Source organism: Heptranchias perlo, chromosome 2 (genome assembly GCF_035084215.1).
Source record: "Heptranchias perlo isolate sHepPer1 chromosome 2, sHepPer1.hap1, whole genome shotgun sequence".
Lineage (NCBI taxonomy): Eukaryota > Metazoa > Chordata > Chondrichthyes > Hexanchiformes > Hexanchidae > Heptranchias > Heptranchias perlo.
In genome coordinates, this window is record NC_090326.1 from 157,995,766 (window position 1) to 158,009,334 (window position 13,569).

Consider the following 13,569-nt stretch of genomic DNA (forward strand, 5'->3'; position numbering starts at 1 on the left):
GTAGAGAGTGAGGAGGACATAAAAAACCTACAAGGGGATATAGACACGCTGGGTGAGTGGGCGGAGATTTGGCAGATGCAATACAATATTGGAAAATGTGAGGTTATGCACTTTGGCAGGAAAAATCAGAGAGCAAGTTATTATCTTAATGGCGAGAAACTGGAAAGTACTGCAGTACAAAGGGATCTGGGGGTCCTAGTGCAAGAAAATCAAAAAGTTAGTATGCAGGTGCAGCAGGTGATCAAGAAGGCCAACGGAATGTTGGCTTTTATTGCTAGGGGGATAGAATATAAAAACAGAGAGGTATTGCTGCAGTTATATAAGGTATTGGTGAGACCGCACCTGGAATACTGCATACAGTTTTGGTGTCCATACTTAAGAAAAGACATACTTGCTCTCGAGGCAGTACAAAGAAGGTTCACTCGGTTAATCCCGGGGATGACGGGGTGGACATATGAGGAGAGGTTGAGTAGATTGGGACTCTACTCATTGGAGTTCAGAAGAATGAGAGGTGGTCTTATTGAAACACATAAGATTGTGAAGGGGCTTGATCGGGTGGATGCGGTAAGGATGTTCCCAAGGATGGGTGAAACTAGAACTAGGGGGCATAATCTTAGAATAAGGGGCTGCTCTTTCAAAACTGAGATGAGGAGAAACTTCTTCACTCAGAGGGTGGTAGGTCTGTGGAATTTGCTGCCCCAGGAAGCTGTGGAAGCTACATCATTAAATAAATTTAAAACAGAAATAGACAGTTTCCTAGAAGTAAAGGGAATTAGGGGTTACGGGGAGCGCGCAGGAAATTGGACATGAATTTAGATTTGTGGTTAGGATCAGATCAGCCATGATCTTATTGAATGGCGGAGCAGGCTCGAGGGGCCGATTGGCCTACTCCTGCTCCTATTTCTTTTGTTCTAACCGAAACGCTGCACAATCAACTCCTCCCTGGAATCTCTGGCTGCAAGATGTTGTTGTGGCCCTCCTGTTCCTTCCTCGCTTTCGCCCAAGTTTTCCTCTTTAGATGTTGCTCCTCCACGTGCTACATCAAGTCTACAGCACAGAAATAGGCCATTCGACCCCACTGGTCTATGCCGGCATTTATGCTCCACACGAACGTCCCCCCTCCTTCATCTAACCCTATCAGCGTACGTTTCTATTTCTTTCTCCCTTGTGTGCTTATCTAACTTCCCTTTAAATGCATCAATGCTATTTGCCTCAACTATTCCTTACCACTCTTTGGGTAAAGAGGTTTCTCCTGAATTCCCTATTGGATTTATTGGAGACTATCTTATAGTTATGATCTGTAGTTTCAGACACCCCCCACAAGTGGAAACATTTTCTTTACATCTACCCTATCAAATTCTTTCATTATCTTAAAGACCTCTATCAGGTCAGCCTTCTCTTTTCTAGAGAAAAGAGCCCCAGCCTGTTCAGTCTTTCCTGATAAGGATATCCCCATAGTTCTGGTATCATCTTTGTGAATCTTTTTTGCACCTTCTTCAATGTCTCAATATCCTTTTTACAATATGGAGACCAGAACTGTGTGCAGTACTCCAAGTGTGGTCAAACCAAGCTTCTATACAAGTTTAACATAATGTCTCTGGTTTTTAATTCTATCCCTCTAGCAATGAACCCCAGTGCTTGGTTTGCTTTTTTATGGCCTTAATAACCTGTGTCACTACTTTCAGTGATTTGTGTATCTGTACCCCTCGGTCCCTTTGCTCCTCTACCCCATTTATACTCTTATTATCCAAGCAGTATGTAGCCTCCTTAATCTTCCTACCAAAATGCACCACCTCACTTATCTATACTGAAATTCATTTGCCATTCTGCAAGTTCATTAATGCCGTCCTGTATTTTGTCACATTCATTCTTTGTATTAATTACACCTCACATTTGGTGTCGTCCACAAATTTTGAAATTGTACTTTCGATTCCCGAGTTCAAAGCATTAATGTAAATTGTGAACAACAGTGGTCCCAGCACCAATCCCTGTGGAACACCTCACAGCCTGCATTCTTATCCTCACAGATAGCAAGTACATTGTACCTGTTGGACAGGACTAGTGTCTGCAGGACCTTCTTCTCTACCTCCCCTTGGTTCCCCTTACCCTGCTGACTAAGTCACACTCTCCCCTTCCTGTACCTAGAACCATAGAAAAGATACAGCACAGAAGGGGGCCATTTGGCCCATCGTGTCCCCGCCATCTCGAAGATCAACCTGGTGCCCATTCTAATCCCACCTTCCAGCACCTGGTCCGTAGCTCTGCAGCTTACAGCACTTTAGCTGCAGGTCCAGGTACTTTTTAAAAGAGTTGAGGGTCCCTTCCTCTACCACCAATTCGGCCAGCGAATTCCATACACCCACCACCCTCTGGGTTAACAAGTTTTTCCTCATGAACTCTCCGCTAGGGGAAACAGATACTTCCTGTCTACTCTATCTAGGCCCCTCATAATTTTGTACACCTCAATCAAGTCTCCCCTCAGCTTCCTCTGCTCCATGGAAAACAATCGCAGCCTATCCAATCTCTCCTCGTAGCTGCAATTTTCAAGCCCTGACAACATTCTTGTACATCTTCTCTGCACTCTATCCAGAGCAATTGCATCCTTCCTGTAACATGGTGAACAGAACTGCGCACAATACTCCAGCTGTGGCCTTACCAGCATTTTATACAGTTCCATCATTACATCCTTGCTTTTGTATTCTATACCTCAGCTAATAACAGAGAGCATTCCTTATTCCTTCTTCACAACCTTATCTATGTACTGCCACCTTCAGGGACCTATGCACATGCACTCCAAGGTCTCTCACTTCCTCTACCCCTCTCAATATATTCCCGTTTACTGTGTATTCCCTTTTACTGTTTGCCCTCCCTAGGTGCATTACCTCACACTTCTCTGGGTTGAACTCTATTTGCCACTTTTCCGCCCACTCCACAAACCCATTGACATCTTCTTGGAGTCTACAGCTATCTTCACTATCAACTACACAGCCAATTTTTGTGTCGTCTGCAAATTTGCCAATCATGCCCCCTACATTCAAGTCCAAATCATTAATATATACCACAAACAGCAAGGGACCCAACACTGAGCCCTGTGGCACACCACTGGAAACTGATTTCCATTCACAAAGACATCCATCGGCTTTTACCCTTTGTTTCCTGTTACTGAGCCAATTTTGGATCCAACTCGCCACATTTCCCTGTATCCCATGGGCTTTTACCTTTCTGACCAGTCTGCCATATGGGACCTTGTCAAATGCCTTACTAAAATCCATGTAGACAACATCCACTGCACTACCCTCATCAATCCTCCTCATCACTTCCTCAAAGAATTCAATCAGATTTGTAAGGCATGACCTTCCCTTCCTACCTGAGCTTTCCTCTAAGGTGTGACTATACTCTGGAGAAAACTATCCAAAAATTCCTCCCCCTTCCTTATGTGTCAGGTGTGTCTCTAACTCGCACTCCAGCTCAAGCACTCTGAGCTGGAGTGTTTCAAGGCAGAGACATTTCCTGCAGATGTAGCAATCTGGGACAGTCTCACTGTCCACAAACTCCCACATATTACAATCCTTACATATAGCCTGTACCGCCATTTCTAGTTTTTCATTTTATTTATTTATTGATTGATTAGTAGTAATTTAATTCTAGATATAAAACAATTACTGAGATCTCGATTACTACCACAATGAGTGAGACTGTCGGTTGTACTGAAGTGAGCCCCTAGACTATCCAGGCATCTAAACCGTTGCTTCAAGAGCTTGATGATCAACCTTTTGGTACCATGGCTCTGGTTGTATCTCATCAATGCGGGCACACTGGGGTTACGGAAGCTAACATAAGCCATGTAAGGAAGGGTTAGCCTTGTTCGCTAGCAGCCATACTCATGTTGCTTAATGGGTGGAATAGTGGGGGGATGGTTGATTGGCACAGGATGAAGAAATCTGCGGTGGTGATCACTAACCAGCAACACAATGATGGAATGTAATTCTTTCCTGTTAACAAATGCTCCTGGCTGGTTTTGTGGTGTCTTGATGGCTACACGTGTGCAGGCTATGAACCTCTGCACACAACAGAAGCCAGCCACTACAGAAAATCCCAGAGCCTTTTCATACTGACTGCTGGCATTCATTGGGAAGTTTACATGGACGTTGTTATGATGGCATTGGTTACTTGTTTGAAGCATCTATGAACAGCAGACTGAGAGACGTGTTAAATATTCCCTGTAGTACCCTGGAAACAGCCTGAGGCAAATAGGTTAAGGGCAGTAGTGACTTTCACTGCCACAGGCAAAGTGGCGAACTGGACCAACAGTCAGTAGGTCTCGTTGCAGAAGGTTGCGACAGCCTGTCTGGAGAAGAGGAGCCTCCTCATGCACTGCTCCTCAAACAGATCCATGAAACTCACTGGGCCTGTACACCCTATGGTAAGGCATTATTCAAGCAGCACTCCTCACCTCTTGTTTCCTAAGATGCCTAATTGCTGCTCCTCGTCACTGGGCAGCCTGCTGCTCTTCCTCCTCTTCATGCAACCAAATCAAAGTAGCAAGAATGACACCTATCATAATCTATGTATTTATTGAGAGTGTGTAAGCAGAACAAATGTAGAAAAAAAATCAAGGCATACTCTCCTGTGGAAATCCCAAAAGCACAATAGCAAACAGATACCTATGATCTGAGTGCTTGCAGGTCAGTGTCCTTTTAACAATGACCATTTGGAAACCAATCCTGCTAGGTTTCACTCAGCTGGTTCAGGACTTCTGTTTTTGCGTGTTAAAATCACATCAGGGTTCTAATAATATCATAGGACCCTAATTTGCACGTACTCATGAGGCTCAAGCCAGCTTCCGACGGGCGTCTTGGACGCCTAAAAAAAAACTGCCCAGTTAAGCTGGCGGCAGATGGGAATCAAGAGGGATGAAGCGGTACGTGTCCCAATGTGATATTCTCTCCACTCCCACCCCATTCACGCCGGGGAGTTAAAATTATCCCTTGCGCCTCTCTCACGCTTATTGTATGAATAAAATTTGCATCAGTGAAAGACACGTTAAGCAGCCAAAATTCTGAAAGAGGAGGCAATTTGATGCATAGTGTACATTGGTTGGGTGGTGGGCAGAGTGATTGGGAGGCCCCATCCAATGTCATCGGTGGGATCCCGAAATATTTTGATGATCAAGCCTCATTTAAATTTGACAGGCCAGCTGCCATTTCCAGAGCTCATAGGCAGCTCGCTGGAAATCCAGTGGCTCATCCATGGAGCCAACTTAAAAGAGAAAGCCAGGTCGACCTGACAGGAGGTGGCGGCAGAAAGTGAGTAAGCAAGCAGGAGAATTCTTTTGATGGCACAGGAAGACTAATTATGCTCAGCCTGGCCCCAAAATATGCTCCAAAAGATATGTAATAGCCATTTTTTCAGTGGCCTTCAGCTAGGACGATGGTTTGGTTGTGTTTGGCTACGACATAGTGGGTGAGGCTTGTGCAGCAAGGGCGCCGTGTGTTTACCCATCAAAATTGTATTGGGGTCTAATGTAGGTCATAAGATCCTGATTTGCATATAGTAATGAGGCTTCCGCCTATTTGTAGCGGGAGCCTCGGTCGTCTATTCCAAAGCCCAGGCCAAAATGGGAGTGAGTTCCAAGAAGGTGGTAAGTTTTCCTCTTGTGATTTTGGACTCGCCACCATCCCGTTCCCGACAAAAAGCAGGGAAGCAGAGAGAGAAAAATTAGTCCAAAGTTCCTAAATTAGTACTATGTCCTTTGTTATCTTAAACCACACACAGCCATTTCACAAAGACAAGTACGGCTTGATTAGACCAAAAGAGATGAGAATTAAAGTTAGATACAAGTAAACAAATTGTCATAGAGGAGAGAGAAAGTAAAGAATTAGATTACTTGCTGAACCCAAAAGTGGATTTTTTTTTGGCCCATTTACTCAGGAATTGTCATTAAATGTTAATATGACATGTATTAAGAATTATGTAAACGTTATTTAGTTTAAGGTAAATTCATGACCTAATGTCAAATCTTTAAAATTTTATAATCTGATATTTCCTTGTCATACCTAGTGTTGAAGAGTTCACACTCCTCATTTTATACTGTACCTCTTTACTGTTCTCTCCTCTAGATATAAAAATGTTCCACTGAATATAACCATAACTTTAAGCACTATAGTGAAGACTAGTCTCGTGGCCGTATAAGTGAATCAATTCATTCAGGGAAAGAGAAGCAATATATATATTAGACAATAAAACTAAAGGCATATAATCAAAACTTTAGATGACTGAATTTGCATAATGGATCCATTAGTTTCAGAATTTATCAAGTTTAATACTTTGCTCCTGTAAACTTTTTAGGAACGATCTTCCTTCTGTTTATAAACACACAATATAATGGCTTCATCTGCGTTGAGAAATCTTTGTGTCACTTACATAGCAAGGCAAAAACAATGTTCTTCTTTTCTAGAGTCAGCTGAACAGAATTCGATCCCAAAAACATGGATAATTAATTTCCCCTGCACCAAAGTTAGTCTAGGTTATAAATTTAACTATACCGGTCAAAAGAAATTCAGATCATGCACATAGACCAATAGCAAATATCAGCTACTAACCACCAAAATTGGAAGGTGATCAATGCATATCTTTAAACATCAATTAATAGAAATACATCTTTCCCTCTCTTACATGTTTATGTTATAGAGAATTTCAAAATAATAGTTAAAACTGAATAATGTATAGGGGCCACTAAAGCAGTTCCTCATGGTAAAAATTCTTTTATAAAGATTTGAGCTCCTGTGTTCATTATATGGTGCTTTTGCTGAACCAAGACAAACGGCTGTTATTACAACAAAAAAAATCGTAAAATCAGAGTTAACAAGGTTGCACTATAAGTAGTAACTGTAAACATAATAAAACAATTTACGATAGAAATGATCCAGACCTGTGACTGTCAGGCGAGCTCTTGATTGTGCATTACCAATGTCACACGTGTAGTGGTCACTATCGCTCTTCTCGAGATTATTAATTGTAAGGCTCAGTAAAGTGCCACCCTGGTTCATTTCATATTTCTTGCTTGACTTGATTCCTGCCATCCCTTTTCTCCAGACAGCCTTGCCTGCTGGCTGTTCCGTCTCACATTCAAAAACTGCAGTTCCTTTCTCTTCAGTTTTCATGTCCTGTAATTCCTTAGTAAATCGGTTTACTACTTCTGGAAAAAATGTAAAAAAATGCAGACAATATTTAAAAATAAATTAACTTTATGTTGCAAACTCAAATAACCATATGCTGTAGTCTTAACTGGTATATATAAACGGTGATTCAGTGATACAGCACTCCCAGCAGGGAGCAGCGATGACAGGGAGCGCATTTCAGGAAACTGCAGGAGCACAGCCTGTGATTTTTTGAGACGCACTCCCCACAGTGTAGGTTCCTGACTCTTCAATAATGTTTAAAAGTATCCTAAACCTTTCTTTAAACTCCAGGATGTTTTTGTTTTTCTTCTGCCTACTTTAGGTTCTCCATGTACTAGCCCAGTCCTCAGCCAAAGCTGCTCTATAACCAGTCAATAGAAAATGGGCGAGAGCAATGGGAGTTTATTTTTCTTCCAATTTTCTCTCTCGGATAGTAGCTGTTTTAAACCTTAACTCAATGATCCAGTTCAAATTCTGCCTTCTCTACCTAGAAATTTAGAGATGCAAATGACCATCCCAGTACATTATATGGTGCTTTTGCTTTCCTTTATTGAGGCATAGAATATAAGAGCAGGGAGGGTATGCTGGAACTGTATAAAACACTGGTTAGGCCACAGCTTGAGTACTGCATACCGTTCTGGTCACATTACAGGAAGGACGTAATTGCACTAGAGAGGGTAACAGAGGAAATTTACGAGGATGTTGCCAGGACTGGAGAATTTTAGCTATGAGGAAAGATTGGATAGGCTGGGATTGTTTTTTTTTATTCATTCATGGGATGTGGGCGTCGCTGGCGAGGCCAGCATTCATTGCCGGACAGAGGAGGCTGAGGGGTGATTTAATTGAGCTGTACAAAATTATGAGGGGCCTAGATAGAGTAGATAGGAAGAACCTATTTCCCTTAGCAGAGAGGTCAATAACCAGGGGGCATAGATTTAAAGTGACTGGTAGAAGGATTAGAGGGGAGCTGAGGAAAATCTTTTCACCCAGAGGGTGGTAGGGTACTGGAACTTACTGCCTGAAAGGGTGGTAGAGGCAGAAACCCTCAACTCATTTAAAAAGTACCTGGATATGCACCTGAAGTGCTGTAACCTACAAGGCTACGGACCAAGTGCTGGAAAGTGGGATTAAGCTGGGTGGCTCATTTTCGGCCGGGGGAGACACAATGGACCGAATGGCCTCCTTCTGCGCCATAAATTTTCTATGGTTCTATGAGTACAGTTAATGCTGGGCTGCTATATCACCACATGACTTCAATTTATAAGAAGGGTGATTTAAACATGAACCACTTATTATCTATGCATACCTTCCAGATATCAAAAACAGGCATAAATTTATACCACAAAGTACAGTTCAAAAACACAATTATAATACTTTGAAGCTCAAGCGTTCTACTTAAATTAATACACTATTAATTTTTGAGTTAGCTATAACCCAACCTTTTAACTCTAGATTTAAATATAGTACATTAATCATTAAACAGTACATCAGCAGTTGATGGTGATTCAGATGTTGAATAATTACTTGCGACATCCTAAGCGCGCACAGGCAATAGTTCAACTAATTTAACGTAAAGTAAATGCAGATGTTGCTAATGGAAACAAGAAACTTTAAACATTGAGAAATTATCTTAACAGAGATTTAATAGATATTTCCCATACACTGTGTAGTGCACTTGCCAATCATGCCATTCAGAGACTTGTTAGTCAAGTTTTTAATGATTAATGCAACAGTTTATTACCTTGGTTGCACAGCTGTTTCCACAAAGTTATTTTACATTATTTTCAGTTTTAAGAATTGTGTGAAATTTTAAATTTAGTGAAGCAATTTAAAAAAAAAATCCAAATACTGTGGTTCGAACAGAACTTTTATTCAGTGATGGTAATAATGCAAGAAAATTTCAAGGTATTACCCCGAAGAAGCAAAATAAAATGTGATCATCTTAGTCTTTAAAATAATTTCAGATACCAGGGGCACGCTCAGTAGGAACTGTCAGTGAATATTCTACTTACCCACAGCAATGTGTTATTTCTAAATAACTGGTTCATAATTAAGCTTACATTGTGTAATTTCAGCATACAGTTATTAATCTTATATACAATGAAAGAATGCAACAAATAGTAAATTTTGTAATTTACACATGAATGTGAATGATTTTAGGTTTCCTACTGAAATACATTTCATCAGTGTCAATACGTAAGGGTGCCTAACAAATATCCAGTTTTTTTTCCAAAATAATTTTATTTTAAATTTTAATCCTGTAGGGCATTCTGATGCTAACTGATTTCAAATTTTTGTATGCACTTTAAGTAAATAGTTATTGTAGTATACTGTATTGTGGTTGAGCTGGGTATCGGGGAACTTCAGTGGTTTACATTTGTCTCACTAAAGTTTGAGTTGTGTGTACGAAGACTGTGATCAGCAGGTCCCTTGGCCAAAGCAGATCATTTGGTGTAATTAACAGGCAGCTTTCGTTTCAGCTATTGGTAATGGTGATGGGGAGAAAGAGATACTAAAGTGTATGTTTTTACCATTTACAGTGACAGTAGCTTTGGTTTTGGAAGTCTCAGTTCCACATGAATACTCTCCAGAGTCTTTCGTAGTGGCTTGATGAATGATCAATTTGTTTACAGTTCCTTGCTGAGATATTTCATATTTATGACTCTTTCTAATTCTTTTGTCATCCTTAAACCACTTCACTGAAGAATCAGGCTTGGATGTTTCACAGCTCAGTACAATCTCTTCACTTGCTATTGCCACCAAGTTTTCAAGTTGCTTTGTGATTTCTGCAGGTTTTTCTGAAATACAAAAATTATTAATATTCTTACACTTTCATTCCTTACAGTATAGGGCTTTTATTAAATGTAATGATGCTTTGTATGAACAACACCGGCTCAGGAAGTCAGTTTATTCCTCTTAAAGGTAGAATGGGGGAGTGGAAATTAAATGCAGAGTTGGCACTGGGTTCTTTTCCACACCTCTTAGTAGCTGGCTCTTGATTCCACTCAGGAAAAAGTCCCCCCCCTCCCCCCAACCCGGTCTTGTATGGTTTAAGGAGACTAGAAAGGGAATGCATAATAATTTTAACAGTAGAGAGATCAGGAACACTTAAAGTAATCCTGGTTTAAATGGCCCATAGTAGACCACTGATCCTTCATTCTCATCTTTCGGATGAAACGTTTAACCGAGGCCCCGTCTGCTCTCTCTGGTGGAAATAAATGATCTCATGGCACTATTCTGAAGATGATCAGGGGAGTTTATCCGGTGTCCTGACCAATATTTATCCCTCAACCAGCATCACTAAAACAGACTATCTGGTCAGTACCTTATTGCGGTTTGTGGACTTGTTGTGCGTAAATTGGCTTCCGCATTTCCTACATTACAACAGTAACTACACTTCAGAAGTACTTAATTGGCTGTAAAGAGCTTTGGGATGTCCTGAGGTTGTGAGGTCGTGAAAGTACAAGTCTTTCTCTTTTTTTTTAAAGGAGCTGACGTGCTGAGATGACATGGGGTAAAGTAAAAAGCAAAATACTGCGGATGTTGGAAATCTGAAATAAAAACAGAAAATGCTGGAGAAGCTCAGCAAGTCAGGCAGCATCTGGGGAAAGAAACTCCAGCATTTTCTGTTTTTATTTGGGGTAAAGTAAACCCCTTGCAACACTTCTGCTCCATAAGAACAGTATGAATGGAACTAGTCTTGTTTACTTTATTTAGAGATCAACAATTAATTTCTCTCTCCAACTGATCGCTAAATGAAAACTATTCCCAGTTGATATTACGTGAGCAACTGTGAAAACAGTTTTCTAACGTGCAAAAGCTCTTCAGCGGTCTAGGACTAGGACACATTATATTGTAGTTTGGTGCCCACTTGAGCAGTGATAATGCTCTTGTATTGATACAGCTGGTATAGATAAGTGCTTCTATAAGTGTTAGCAATCGTTTATTGAGTTTATTCAGGGAAATTATTGACATCTGCTTAGGCAAACAGTAAAATGCTGAACCCCTTCATATTGATAAATGTGTATAAAGTGTCTCTGAATATTCATGCAAATGATGATGTAAACAAATCATACCTTTCACAATCAATGAGGCCTTTGAGCTGAGATTTCGCACATGGAAAACAACTTCTCCTGCATCTGATTGAGCTGTCCCTTTGATATTCAGCATATATTTTCGGCCAATATTAAATGCCTCAAATCGTTCGTTGCCTTCCACTAACTGCCCATTTACGGTCCAGTAATACTCATCGATGCTTTCATGAGAAAGTATACATTCAAAAGATCCATTTTCTCCTTCTTTAATCTCTGTGCTCTTTAGCCGCTTTGTGATTCCAATATTCAGATCTGCAACAAAGTAGATATTTAAAGTAAGAGGCTCACAGACATACTTGATTGTTGGCTCTGCTGGACATTGGGCATCAACAATTCTTTGAACCAGTTACAGTGATCCTACTTGAATGCATTGGGGGAACACTCTTACCCAAGTCTTGTGCATTGCACATACAGATGGGATTGCTTGAAAGATGTTCTCAAACAGAGATATGGCAGCAGCGTGATGTTTGGGATTGTTGGTAGCCAAAATGTTTCTTAGTATACCTGACAGCTGGCATCGCAGGACTCTAAAAGGTGCACGATGGGGCCATTACTACAATTGGAGGCACATGACAATGCAAAAGAGCTTACTTCACTCCCATAGTTTATTAGGCATGAAATAGCAGAAGAAAAATAATTGAATATGTGTGAGGTGTTCTTATGGGATGAAATAGGGAAAAAGAATAAAGATGGTGGGCAGTTTTCAAATGAACAGCCATTTCTGTGATGGTTGTATTAATTACTGTGCCATGGTAATTTGAGTATAGCAAATCAATAAGAATGTGTTTGCCTTTCCTGCCAAACATACACAAAAAAAAGTATGTGTTTTGGAATTTTTTTTGGCCACATAGTTTGTTTGAGTCAGATTTACTTCCATTTTCCTGGCCTAGTTATAGGCTTGGGTTTGATGAGCTTTACATCAAGTTAAATTAAAATGAACTTTCGGGTGGAACTCTGGTAGCTCATGGGCCTATCGATTTGGTTGCACAGCGCCCATTGTTCGGGTGCTAACTGGCCTACTAAGCTCCCAACATGACAGGCAGAAAGCACACACACATTTCCGGCCAGAAGTGCACTGCCCGCCATATTGGGAAAGGAAGAAAATAGGCCTTCTCCACCTTGACCAACAATGTTAATGTTACACAAGGCTAATTTTGAATACTTAAGATAGCTGACTTTCTTGGATCCCCTGTTCCAAGCACCTGTCCATCTTTCAGAGGATCTGAATTTGTATGGGCGGGTCATTAACATGGCCTGTCACTCTCTCCTCCCCCACCAGCAAGGCTGAAAACGGAAGCACTTGTAGATGCGGGAATGACTGCTGGCTTCAGGGTCGTCTGGTTCCTGTTGAACAAGAGTGGCCAAAAGGCCTTCAGGCCCAAGAAACTGTTAGAAGGCTGCAAGAGAAAGATGCCATTACCTTTACAGCCTCTCTTTCTTTTTATTCGTTCATGGGATGTGGGCGTCGCTGGTGAGGCCAGCATTTATTGCCCATCCCTAATTGCCCTTGAGAAGGTGGTGGTGAGCCGCCTTCTTGAACCGCTGCAGTCCGTGTGGTGAAGGTTCTCCCACATTGCTGTTAGGAAGGGAGTTCCAGGATTTTGACCCAGCGACGACGAAGGAACGGCGATATATTTCCAAGTCGGGATGGTGTGTGACTTGGAGGGGAACGTGCAGGTGGTGTTATTCCCTTGCTGCCTGGCCATCTCAGGCTTTCCAAACCAAGGGAATCTCAAATAAGAACAGAAAATGCTGGAAATACTCAGCAACAGAATGAACGTTTCAGGTCGAAGACCTTTCGTCAGAACTTCGACCTGAAACTTTAACACTGATTCTTTCCCCACAGATGCTGCCTAACTTGCTGAGCATTTCCAGCATTTTCTGTTTTTATTTCAGATTTCCAGCATCCGCAGTATTTTGCTTCCAAGGGAATCTCAGGTGCACCACCAACTCCTTTAAGCGCCCTTGAAAATGGGCGCCCTTCATATGAAACCAGAAGCAATTAAGCAGAACAGGGAACCCGCAACTGTTCCTCATTTACATGCGAGAATCTGGGCTATCCAATTGCAGACTCAAGCCATAAATCAGCCATAAAATGCAGGGCAAGATAAAGAGGGCAAAGACTCAGCGTCATGGGCCTTCATCTCTTTTTTGTGACCTTAGTACGTGGGGAATAGGTGTTGCCTGGATGCTGACCTCAGGAAAATCAGCCCCTTAAAGTCTCCCAATACTACTTATAACTTCTTCAAACCTCTCTGAATGGTCCACAAATCTCTTCCTCTTTTTAAAAAAAA

At 41.3% G+C, this 13,569-nt stretch overlaps 1 protein-coding gene across 1 annotated transcript in view; it reads right to left on the reverse strand.

The window, feature by feature from the left end:
• LOC137299362 (obscurin-like) overlaps positions 1-13,569 on the reverse strand; it is a 552,786-nt gene that overhangs the window by 382,816 nt on the left and 156,401 nt on the right. Inside the window, exons 28-30 of the mRNA XM_067968057.1 lie at positions 11,258-11,527; positions 9,713-9,979; positions 6,932-7,198 (exon numbers count right to left, since the gene is read on the reverse strand). Of these exons, the coding sequence (XP_067824158.1) occupies positions 6,932-7,198; positions 9,713-9,979; positions 11,258-11,527 (804 nt within the window). The remainder of the gene's footprint in view (positions 1-6,931; positions 7,199-9,712; positions 9,980-11,257; positions 11,528-13,569) is intronic.